Source organism: Panulirus ornatus, chromosome 36 (assembly GCF_036320965.1).
Source record: "Panulirus ornatus isolate Po-2019 chromosome 36, ASM3632096v1, whole genome shotgun sequence".
Lineage (NCBI taxonomy): Eukaryota > Metazoa > Arthropoda > Malacostraca > Decapoda > Palinuridae > Panulirus > Panulirus ornatus.
The window spans coordinates 14891881-14904779 of record NC_092259.1 but is presented as its reverse complement, the minus strand read 5'-3'; the positions used below and the strand labels follow the sequence as shown (position 1 = coordinate 14904779).

At 41.6% G+C, this 12899-nt stretch overlaps 1 protein-coding gene across 15 annotated transcripts in view; it reads left to right on the top strand.

Moving 5' to 3' along the window:
• The window catches only part of LOC139760399 (uncharacterized), a 216838-nt gene that overhangs the window by 41254 nt on the left and 162685 nt on the right, over positions 1-12899 (top strand). For all 15 annotated transcript variants that reach the window (XM_071683539.1, XM_071683547.1, XM_071683535.1 and 12 more), the window contains exon 6: positions 12359-12508. In XM_071683539.1, the coding sequence (XP_071539640.1) occupies positions 12359-12508 (150 nt within the window). The remainder of the gene's footprint in view (positions 1-12358; positions 12509-12899) is intronic.

The window sequence follows — 12899 nt, the reverse complement described above, 5'->3', positions numbered from 1 at the left end:
CAGTTGCTGATGCACAGTTAGACTCATTTTTCTCTTGTGTTTGTGTTTGAATAGATATGTGCAGAAAATAAGTAAAAGGCCACCAGTATTGTAATGTAAAAAAAAAAAAAAAAAGCATACGTAGACAGTGGAGCATAGAGTTTTGCTTTTTTCCAAAAATCAAGTGAGATCCATTTACATGTAGTTAAGAAAGGGGATCTGTAGACACATAAAAAAGGATGGAAAAAGCCAGTGAATGGAATATGTATATGGATAAGGAAGGATGGACATATCAGATTCAGTGATCTATGACTGCAATTTTTATGAAAATGAATACAACATTAATAACACAGAAAGTCGGTAGACTGAATACAACATTAGTAATGCAGAAAGTTGGTAGACACTTTTCTGTTAAGTGTATGAACAGCACTAGGGATCCCAGTTTTTAAACATTCTTAACTATGCAGCTTAAGAAATTCTGAACACTGTCTGCTTTCATTTTGTCACTTAGCATGTTTCAATCACCTAATACAGTTACACCACTGATTTTCCGGCAATTGCTGGTTCGGCACCTCTAGTCCGGACAAAATTACGTGAGGGGACTTGAAATTACCGCTGCCACCAGATTAGTTTACTGGGTGGCCACAGATGGTATTGTGTGTAGGGCACACTTATTCACATTCTTTACACTGCACTTGGTGGTGGTGATACTGCAATTCTTTTAGATTCTTAGCTTGTTTTGCTTAAATTTAACCCTAGCTAAGATATGTAAGAGTATCAGTCATGGTGTCAAATGTAAACACCAGTCCATTTTGATCCAAGATAAAGTAGAACTGTTGAAAAAATGGACCGTGGTGTTTTGGTGCATAAGCTGTGTGACATCTACAGTATTGGTTCATCAGCTGTTTGTCATATAAAGAAGCAAAGGGAGAAAATATTGAAATTCTATGTAGACAGTGATTTCAAGAAGCAAATGACAATTAGAAAAACTATGAAAGATGGTAAGAGTACTGAGCACGATCGAGTGATGATAGAATGGTTGCGACAGTGTTGAAGTGATGGAATTGACTTGTTAGGTAGCATGATAATGGACCAGGCTAAGTTTTCCCTAAAGAACTTAAATTACAACATGAGTGTGACTATAGTGAAGGATGGATTTAAAGATTCAAGAAGCGTCATGGCATTTCCATAATAAAGTGTGCAGAGAAAAGCAGTCTGCAAACCACGAAGGAGTTGCCGAGTATGTAGAAGAATTTGCGAAACTCGTAGCTGACGAGCACCTCAGTCCTGAGCAGGTGTATAAGGTATTTCATTTTTTAAATTTACATTTAATATTTGTTTGATTTAGATTTCTAGCATTCCATGGTATACTTTAGACACATGGGAGATGTATGAATAGTGGGTTAGAAATGTGTTGACGAATTATAATTGCGTGACCTTGGTTGGTCCGGCAAAGTGGTTAATTCAGCAAGGCTTTGGAACCAAGAGTGCCGGAAAATCGGTGGTGTACCTCCTTTTTATTACTATAGAATTACTTCTTTACATGTTTTCTGAAATGTTTCTTCGGTAATTTCCTCCCATGACCTTGCATTGATCTTTCTTTGGTAAAGTAGTCTTTCCTTTCAACTTGTCAGTTTAATTCAGAACTTGAAAGTGTGTAATTGCCTACTGTACAGCATGGGGATCCCCATTTCTTAAACTTTCTTTAATTTTTTTTATGATTATTTTGCTTTGTCGCTGTCTCCCACATTTTTGAGGTAGCGCAAGGAAACAGACAAAGGAAATGGCCCAACCCACCCCCATACACATGTATATACATACACGTCCACACACGCAAATATACATACCCATACATCTCAATGTACACATATATATACACACACAGACATATACATATAAACACATGTACATAATTCATACTGTCTGCCTTTATTTATTCCCATCGCCACCTCGCCACACATGGAATAACATCCCCTCCCCCCTCATGTGTGCGAGGTAGCGCTAGGAAAAGACAACAAAGGCCCCATTCATTCACACTCAGTCTCTAGCTATCATGTAATAATGCCCGAAACCACAGCTCCCTTTCCACATCCAGGCCCCACAGAACTTTCCATGGTTTACCCCAGACGCTTCACATGCCCTGATTCAATCCATTGACAGCACGTCGACCCCGGTATACCACATCGATCCAATTCACTCTATTCCTTGCCCGCCTTTCACACTCCTGCATGTTCAGGCCCCGATCACTCAAAATCTTTTTCACTCCATCTTTCCACCTCCAATTTGGTCTCCCACTTCTCCTCATTCCCTCCACCTCCGACACATATATCCTCTTGGTCAATCTTTCCTCACTCATTCTCTCCATGTGCCCAAACCATTTCAAAACACCCTCTTCTGCTCTCTCAACCATGCTCTTTTTATTTCCACACATCTCTCTTACCCTTACACTACTTACTCGATCAAACCACCTCACCACATATTGTCCTCAAACATCTCCTTTCCAGCACATCCACCCTCCTGCGCACGACTCTATCCATAGCCCACACCTCGCAACCATACAACATTGTTGGAACCACTATTCCTTCAAACATAGCCATTTTTGCTTTCCAAGATAATGTTCTCGACTTCCACACATTCTTCAAGGCTCCCAGGATTTTCGCCCCCTCCTCCACCCTATGATTCACTTCCGCTTCCATGGTTCCATCCACTGCCAGATCCACTCCCAGATATCTAAAACACTTTACTTCCTCCAGTTTTTCTCCATTCAAACTTACCTCCCAGTTCACTTGACCCTCAACCCTACTGTACCTAATACTTTCTTTAATATCATACTCATTAAACTTGTATGTGCTGTTTGCACTGACAGTTTCATCTCCCTGTATATTCCACTCATTGGCAGTTCTTATAAATGTACTTCACTACATCTTTTCTGTGAATTTTTCTTTGCTTGATTTTAAATTATGGCCCCTGATTTTCTTCTTTTATCGATCTATATATACACTTTTCGTGTTTCATTTTCCCCATGGACTCATAGGAATGTATGTATGTATGTATGTGTATGTATATATGTGAGTGGATGGGCCATTCTTCGTCTGTTTCCTGGTGCTACCTCGCTGACGCGGGAGAAGGTGCTTATGTATGATAAATTATATTTATTTTTTTATATATTATACTTTGTCGCTGTCTCCCGCGTTTGCGAGGTAGCGCAAGGAAACAGACGAAAGAAATGGCCCAACCCCCCCCATACACATGTATATACATACGTCCACACACGCAAATATACATACCTACACAGCTTTCCATGGTTTACCCCAGACGCTTCACATGCCTTGATTCAATCCACTGACAGCACGTCAACCCCGGTATACCACATCGCTCCAATTCACTCTATTCCTTGCCCTCCTTTCACCCTCCTGCATGTTCAGGCCCCGATCACACAAAATCTTTTTCACTCCATCTTTCCACCTCCAATTTGGTCTCCCTCTTCTCCTCGTTCCCTCCACCTCCGACACATATATCCTCTTGGTCAATCTTTCCTCACTCATTCTCTCCATGTGCCCAAACCACTTCAAAACACCCTCTTCTGCTCTCTCAACCACGCTCTTTTTATTTCCACACATCTCTCTTACCCTTACGTTACTCACTCGATCAAACCACCTCACACCACACATTGTCCTCAAACATCTCATTTCCAGCACATCCATCCTCCTGCGCACAACTCTATCCATAGCCCACGCCTCGCAACCATACAACATTGTTGGAACCACTATTCCTTCAAACATACCCATTTTTGCTTTCCAAGATAATGTTCTCGACTTCCACACATTCTTCAAGGCCCCCAGAATTTTCGCCCCCTCCCCCACCCTATGATCCACTTCTGCTTCCATGGTTCCATCCGCTGCCAGATCCACTCCCAGATATCTAAAACATTTCACTTCCTCCAGTTTTTCTCCATTCAAACTCACCTCCCAATTTACTTGACCCTCAACCCTACTGTACCTAATAACCTTGCTCTTATTCACATTTACTCTAAACTTTCTTCTTCCACACACTTTACCAAACTCAGTCACCAGCTTCTGCAGTTTCTCACATGAATCAGCCACCAGCGCTGTATCATCAGCGAACAACAACTGACTCACTTCCCAAGCTCTCTCACCCCCAACAGACTTCATACTTGCCCCTCTTTCCAAAACTCTTGCATTTACCTCCCTAACAACCCCATCCATAAACAAATTAAACAACCATGGAGACATCACACACCCCTGCCGCAAACCTACATTCACTGAGAACCAATCACTTTCCTCTCTTCCTACATGTACACATGCCTTACATCCTCGATAAAAACTTTTCACTGCTTCTAACAACTTGCCTCCCACACCATATATTCTTAATACCTTCCACAGAGCAACTCTATCAACTCTATCGTATGCCTTCTCCAGATCCATAAATGCTACATACAAATCCATTTGCTTTTCTAAGTATTTCTCACATACATTCTTCAAAGCAAACACCTGATCCACACATCCTCTACCACTTCTGAAACCACACTGCTCTTCCCCAATCTGATGCTCTGTACATGCCTTCACCCTCTCAATCAATACCCTCCCATATAATTTACCAGGAATACTCAACAAACTTATACCTCTGTAATTTGAGCACTCACTCTTATCCCCTTTGCCTTTGTACAATGGCACTATGCACGCATTCCGCCAATCCTCAGGCACCTCACCATGAGTCATACATACATTAAATAACCTTACCAACCAGTCAACAATACAGTCACCCCCTTTTTTAATAAATTCCACTGCAATACCATCCAAACCTGCTGCCTTGCCGGCTTTCATCATCCGCAAAGCTTTCACTACCTCTTCTCTGTTTACCAAATCATTTTCCCTAACCCTCTCACTTTGCACACCACCTCGACCAAAACACCCTATATCTGCCACTCTATCATCAAACACATTCGACAAACCTTCAAAATACTCACTCCATCTCCTTCTCACATCACCACTACTTGTTATCACCTCCCCATTTGCGCCCTTCACTGAAGTTCCCATTTGCTCCCTTGTCTTATGCACTTTATTTACCTCCTTCCAGAACATCTTTTTATTCTCCCTAAAATTTAATGATACTCTCTCACCCCAACTCTCATTTGCCCTTTTTTTTTCACCTCTTGCACCTTTCTCTTGACCTCCTGTCTCTTTCTTTTATACATCTCCCACTCAATTGCATTGTATGATAAATAAAATATATATATATATAATCGATCTATATATATATCTATGATATCCATTTCCTCTGACCATGGCAAAAGAACTTTGCCCTGTTCTTGTCTTCAAACTATGTATATGGTAATGAAAGATTTATTCTTACATACTTTGATCCTTGTATTTTAACTTTCTAAAAGGGGAAACAGAAGAAGGAGTCATACGTGGAGTGCTCATCCTCCTCAAAGGCTCAGACTGGGTATCTAAATGTGTGTGGATGTAACCAAGATGAGAAAAAAGGAGAGATAGGTAGTATGTTTCAGGAAAGGAACCTGAATGTTTTGGCTCTGAGTGAAATGAAGCTCAAGGGTAAAGGGGAAGAGTGGTTTGGGAATGTCTTGGGAGTAAAGTCAGGGGTTAGTGAGAGGACAAGAGCAAGGGAAGGAGTAGCACTACCCCTGAAACAGGAGTGGTGGGAGTATGTGATAGAGTGTAAGAAAGTAAACTCTAGATTGATATGGGTAAAACTGAAAGTTGATGGAGAGAGATGGGTGATTATTGGTGCATATGCACCTGGGCATGAGAAGAAAGATCATGAGAGGCAAGTGTTTTGGGAGCAGCTGAGTGAGTGTGTTAGTAGTTTTGATGCACGAGACCGGGTTATAGTGATGGGTGATTTGAAGGCAAAGATGAGTAATGTGGCAGTTGAGGGAATAATTGGTGTACATGGGATGTTCATTGTTGTAAATGGAAATGGTGAAGAGCTTGTAGATTTATGTGCTGAAAAAGGACTGGTGATTGGGAATACCTGGTTTTGAAAAGAGAGATATACATAAGTATACGTATGTAAGTAGGAGAGATTGCCAGAGAGCGTTATTGGATTACGTGTTAATTGATAGGCGCGCAAAAGAGAGACTTTTGGATGTTAATGTGCTGAGAGGTGCAACTGGAGGGATGTCTGATCATTATTTTGTGGAGGCAAAGGTGAAGATTTGTAGACATTTTCAGAAAAGAAGAGAGAATGATGGGGTGAAAAGAGTGGTGAGAGTAAGTGAGCTTGGAAAGGAGATTTGTGTGAGGAAGTACCAGGAGAGACCGAATACAGAATGGAAAAAAGTGAGAACTAAGGACATAAGGGGAGTGGGGCAGGAATGGGATGTATTTAGGGAAGCAGTGATGGCTTGCGCAAAAAGATGCTTGTGGCATGAGAAGCGTGGGAGATGGGCAGATTAGAAAGGGTAGTGAGTGGTGGGATGAAGAAGTAAGATTATTAGTGAAAGAGAAGAGAGAGGCATTTGGACGATTTTTGCAGGGAAATAATGCAAATGAGTGGGAGATGTATAAAAGAAAGAGGCAGGAGGTCAAGAGAAAAGTGTAAGAGGGGAAAAAGAGGGCAAATGAGAGTTGGGGTGAGAAAAAAAATAATGCAAATGAGTGGGAGATGTATAAAAGAAAGAGGCAGGAGGTCAAGAGAAAAGTGTAAGAGGGGAAAAAGAGGGCAAATGAGAGTTGGGGTGAGAGAGTATCATTAAATTTTAGGGAGAATAAAAAGATGTTTTGGAAAGAGGTAAGTAAAGTGCGTAAGACAAGTGAGGAAATGGGAACTTCAGTGAAGGGGGCTAATGGGGAGGTGATAACAAGTAGTGGTGATGTGAGAAGGAGATGGAGTGAGTATTTTGAAGGTTTGTTGAATGTGTTTGATGATAGAGTGGCAGATATAGGGTGTTTTGGTCAAGGTGGTGTGCAGAATGAGAGGGTTAGGGAAAATGATTTGGTAGAGAAGTGGTAGTAAAAGCTTTGTGGAAGATGAAAGCCAGCAAGGCAGCGGGTTTGGATGGTATTGCAGTGGAATTTATTAAAAAAGGGGGTGACTGTATTGCAGACTGGTTGGTAAGGTTATTTAATGTATGTATGTCTCATGGTGAGGTGCCTTAGGATTGGCAGAATGCTTGCATAGTGCCATTGTACAAAGGCAAAGGGGATAAAAGTGACTGCTCAAATTACAGAGGTATAAGTTTGTTGAGTATTCCTGGGAAATTATATGGGAGGGTGTTGATTGAGAGAGTGAAGGCATGTACAGAGCATCAGATTGGGGAAGAGCAGTGTGGTTTCAGAAGTGGTAGAGGATGTGTGGATCAGGTGTTTACTTTGAAGAATGTTTTTTTTTTTTTTTTTTTTTTTTTTTTTTTCCGCTGTCTCCCACGTTTGCGAGATAGCGCAAGGAAACAGACGAAAGAAATGGCCCAACCCACCCCCATACACATGTATATACATACACGTCCACACATGCAAATATACATACGTACACAGCTTTCCATGGTTTACCCCAGACGCTTCACATGCCCTGATTCAATCCACTGACAGCACGTCAACCCCAGTATACCACATCGATCCAATTCACTCTATTCCTTGCCCTCCTTTCACCCTCCTGCATGTTCAGGCCCCGATCACACAAAATCTTTTTCACTCCATCTTTCCACCTCCAATTTGGTCTCCCACTTCTCCTCGTTCACTCCACCTCCGACACATATATCCTCTTGGTCAATCTTTCCTCACTCATTCTCTCCATGTGCCCAAACCATTTCAAAACACCCTCTTCTGCTCTCTCAACCACGCTCTTTTTATTTCCACACATCTCTCTTACCCTTACGTTACTTACTCGATCAAACCACCTCACACCACACATTGTCCTCAAACATCTCATTTCCAGCACATCCACCCTCCTGCGCACAACTCTCTCCATAGCCCACGCCTCGCAACCATACAAAATTGTTGGAACCACTATTCCTTCAAACATAGCCATTTTTGCTTTCCGAGATAATGTTCTCGACTTCCACACATTCTTCAAGGCTCCCAGGATTTTCGCCCCCTCCCCCACCCTATGATCCACTTCCGCTTCCATGGTTCCATCCGCTGCCAGATCCACTCCCAAATATCTAAAACACTTTACCTCCTCCAGTTTTTCTCCATTCAAACTTACCTCCCAATTGACTTGACCCTCAACCCTACTGTACCTAATAACCTTGCTCTTATTCACCAATACTCTTAACTTTCTTCTTTCACACACTTTACCAAACTCAGTCACCAGCTTCTGCAGTTTCTCACATGAATCAGCCACCAGCGCTGTATCATCAGCGAACAACAACTGACTCCCTTCCCAAGCTCTCTCATCCACAACAGACTTCATACTTGCCCCTCTTTCCAAAACTCATGCATTCACCTCCCTAACAACCCCATCCATAAACAAATTAAACAACCATGGAGACATCACACACCCCTGCCGCAAACCTACATTCACTGAGAACCAATCACTTTCCTCTCTTCCTACATGTACACATGCCTTACATCCTCGATAAAAACTTTTCACTGCTTCTAACAACTTGCCTCCCACCACCATATATTCTTAATACCTTCCACAGAGCATCTCTATCAACTCTGTCATATACCTTCCCCAGATCCATAAATGCTACATACAAATCCATTTGCTTTTCTAAGTATTTCTCACATACATTCTTCAAATAAACACCTGATCCACACATCCTCTACCACATCTGAAACCACTCTGCTCTTCCCCAATCTGATGCTCTGTACATGCCTTCACCCTCTCAAACAATACCCTCCCATATAATTTACCAGGAATACTCAACAAACTTATACCTCTGAAATTTGAGCACTCACTCTTATCCCCTTTGCCTTTGTACAATGGCACTATGCACGCATTCCGCCAATCCTCAGGCACCTCACCATGAGTCATACATACATTAAATAACCATTCCACTGCAATACCATCCAAACCTGCTGCCTTGCCGGCTTTCACCTTCCGCAAAGCTTTTACTACTTCTTCTCTGTTTACCAAATCATTTCCCCTAACCCTCTCACTTTGCACACCACCTCGACCAAAACACCCTATATCTGCCACTCTATCATCAAACACATTCAACAGACCTTCAAAATACTCACTCCATCTCTTTCTCACATCACCACTACTTGTTAACACCTCCCCATTTGTGCCCTTCACTGAAGTTCCCATTTGTTCCCTTGTCTTATGCACTTTATTTACCTCCTTCCAGAACATCTTTTTATTCTCCCTAAAATTTAATGATACTCTCTCACCCCAACTCTCATTTGCCCTCTTTTTCACCTCTTGCACCTTTCTCGTGACCTCCTGTCTCTTTCTTTTATACATCTCCCACTCAATTGCATTTTTTCCCTGCAAAAATCGTCCAAATGCCTCTCTCTTCTCTTTCACTAATAATCTTACTTCTTCATCCCACCACTCACTACCCTTTCTAGTCAACCCACCTCCCACTCTTCTCATGCCACAAGCATCTTTTGCGCAATCCATCACTGATTCCCTAAATACATCCCATTCCTCCCCCACTCCCCTTACTTCCATTGTTCTCACCTTTTTCCATTCTATACTCAGTCTCTCCTGGTACTTCCTCACACAAGTCTCCTTCCCAAGCTCACTTACTCTCACTACCCTCTTCACCCCAACATTCACTCTTCTTTTCTGAAAACCCATACAAATCTTCACCTTAGTCTCCACAAGATAATGATCAGACATCCCTCCAGTTGCACCTCTCAGCACATTAACATCCAAAAGTCTCTCTTTCGTGCGCCTGTCAGTTAACACGTAATCCAATAATGCTCTCTGGCCATCTCTTCTACTTACATACGTATACTTATGTATATCTCGCTTTTTAAACCAGGTATTCCCAATCACCAGTCCTTTTTCAGCACATAAATCTACAAGCTCTTCACCATTTCCATTTACAACACTGAACACCCCATGTATACCAATTATTCCCTCAACTGCCACATTACTCACCTTTGCATTCTAATCACCCATCACTATAACCCGGTCTCGTGCATCAAAACCACTAACACACTCATTCAGCTGCTCCCAAAACACTTGCCTCTCATGATCTTTCTTCTCATGCCCAGGTGCATATGCACCAATAATCACCCATCTCTCTCCATCAACTTTCAGTTTTACCCATATTAATCGAGAATTTACTTTCTTACATTCTATCACATACTCCCACAACTCCTGTTTCAGGAGTACTGCTACTCCTTCCCTTGCTCTTGTCCTCTCACTAACCCCTGACTTTACTCCCAAGACATTCCCAAACCACTCTTCCCCTTTACCCTTGAGCTTCGTTTCACTCAGAGCCAAAACATCCAGGTTCCTTTCCTCAAACATACTACCTATCTCTCCTTTTTTCACATCTTGGTTACATCCACACACATTTAGACACCCCAGTCTGAGCCTTCGAGGAGGATGAGCACTCCCCGTATGACTCCTTCTTCTGTTTCCCATTTTAGAAAGTTAAAAAATACAAGGAGGGGAGGATTTCTGGCCCCCCGCTCCCATCCCCTCTAGTCGCCTTCTTCGACACGCGAGGAATGCGTGGGAAGTATTCTTTCACCCCTATCCCCAGGGATAATATACATATATATGCATATATATATATATATATATATATACATATACACATACACACGCACATATACACACTTACACACATATATATTCATATGAAAAATGTAAGAAATAATTTAGAAAACTGAAACTTCTAGCTTGAAATGAAATGAAAAAAATTAATGTAACATAATGGTTCAACCTCTGGCTATGGAAAAGGGAAATGTATAATTTATTTACACAAACGTCAATAGTAGTTTTCATCAATTTAACCACTGTATCGTACTGCCTGGTCCACTTCTCTTATCATGAAACAGGGATATTGGCTTTTGATGTTTCTCAATTTTCTTCATTACACAAAGTACAACCATATCTTGGATACATGAGGGTAGGTAGTTGGTCATCCGCCATAATAAAGCCTTGACAGACCAAAAATTTATCTGGACCTCAACTTTTCCAGTACATTTATGAAAAACACCTTTTTGCTTTCCATCTCTATCACTTTGAAAAAAAAGAATAAGCTTCAATGTCTAAGTTACATTTTTTTCCAATTTCACTATTCCAATTTGAAGAATGTATGTGAGAAATACTTAGAAAAGCAATTGGATTTGTATGTAGCACTTATGGATCTGGAGAAGGCATATGATGGAGTTGATAGAGATGCTCTGTGCAAGGTATTAAGAATATATGGTGTGGGATGCAAGTTGTTAGAAGCAGTGAAGAGTTTTTATCGTGGATGTAAGGCATGTGTACGTGTAAGAAGAGAGGAAAGTGATTGGTTCTCAGTGAATGTAGGTTTGCGGCAGGGGTGTGTGATGTCTCCATGGTTGTTTAATTTGTTTATGGATGGGGTTGTTAGGGAGGTGAATGCAAGAGTTTTGGAAAGAGGGGCAAGTATGCAGTCAGTTGTGGATGAGAGAGCCTGGGTATTGAGTCAGTTGTTCGCTGACGATACAGCGCTGGTGGCTGATTCGTGTGAGAAACTGCAGAAACTGGTGACTAAGTTTGGTAAAGTGTGTGAAAGAAGAAAGCTGAGAGTAAATGTGAATAAGAGCAAGGTTATTAGGTACAGTAGGGTTGAGGGACAAGTCATTTGGGAGGTAAGTTTGAATGGAGAAAAACTGGAGGAAGTGAAGTGTTTTAGATATCTGGGAGTGGATTTGGCAGCGGATGGAACCATGGAAGTGGAAGTGAATCATAGGGTGGGGGAGGGGGCGAAAGTTCTGGGAGCGTTGAAAAATGTGTGGAAGTCGAGAACTTTATCTCGGAAAGCAAAAATGGTTTTGTTTGAAGGAATAGTGTTTCCAACAATGTTATATGGTTGCGAGGCATGGGCTATGGATAGAGTTGTGCAGAGGAGGGTGGATTTGTTGGAAATGAGATGTTTTAGGACAGTATGTGGTGTGAGATGGTTTGATCAAGTAAGTAATGCAAGGGTAAGAGAGATGTATGGTAATAAAAAGAGTGTGGTTGAGAGAGCAGAAGAGGGTGTTTTGAAATGGTTTGGTTATATGGAGAGAATGAGTGAGGAAAGATTAACCAAGAGGATATATGTGTCAGAGGTGGAAAAACTTCAATTTGATCTGGATTATATATACTTGTCTGTATATGAAATTGTTAAACTAGATAGTTTCCAGACATTTCACTCTCCATAAGCTTTCTCAAAATCAGTTACTGGACAGTAATTAGGAAAGATTCCTGATAAAGTTATCCTAACTTTCAAGATGTTACCCTGTATTGATATTAGGATGCAGATAGCAGTGTGTATGGAGGAAGAGGGTCAGAGAAAGACCTAATCATCATGAAGTTGAAAGCAGATCTCCGGAACTTGCAGACAACTCACGAGGAAACCAGTCAGCAACTTCTTGAGAGAGACAAACAGATCGCAGATTTACAGGTATACCGATATTGATTTTGATTTATGTATTTATAGCTTCCTCACTGATGCAGGGGGTGGCACTGCTGTTTCCTGTGGGGCAGGGTGGGGCTAGGAATGGATGAAGGTGAGCAAGTGTGAATATGTACATGTGTATATATGTGTATGTGCTGTCAGTGGACTGAACTAAGGCATGTGAAACGTCTGTGGTAAACCATGAAAAAGTCTGTGGGGCCTAGAAGTGGATAGGGAGCTGTGGGTTTGGTGCATTACACATAACAGCTAGAAACTGAGTGTGAATGAATGTGGCCTTTTTTTTCTCTTTTCCTGGTGCTACCTTGCTGGAGCAGGGGGTAGCGATGCTGTTTCCTGTGGGATGGGGTGGTGCTTGGAATGGATTGAAGGCAAGTAT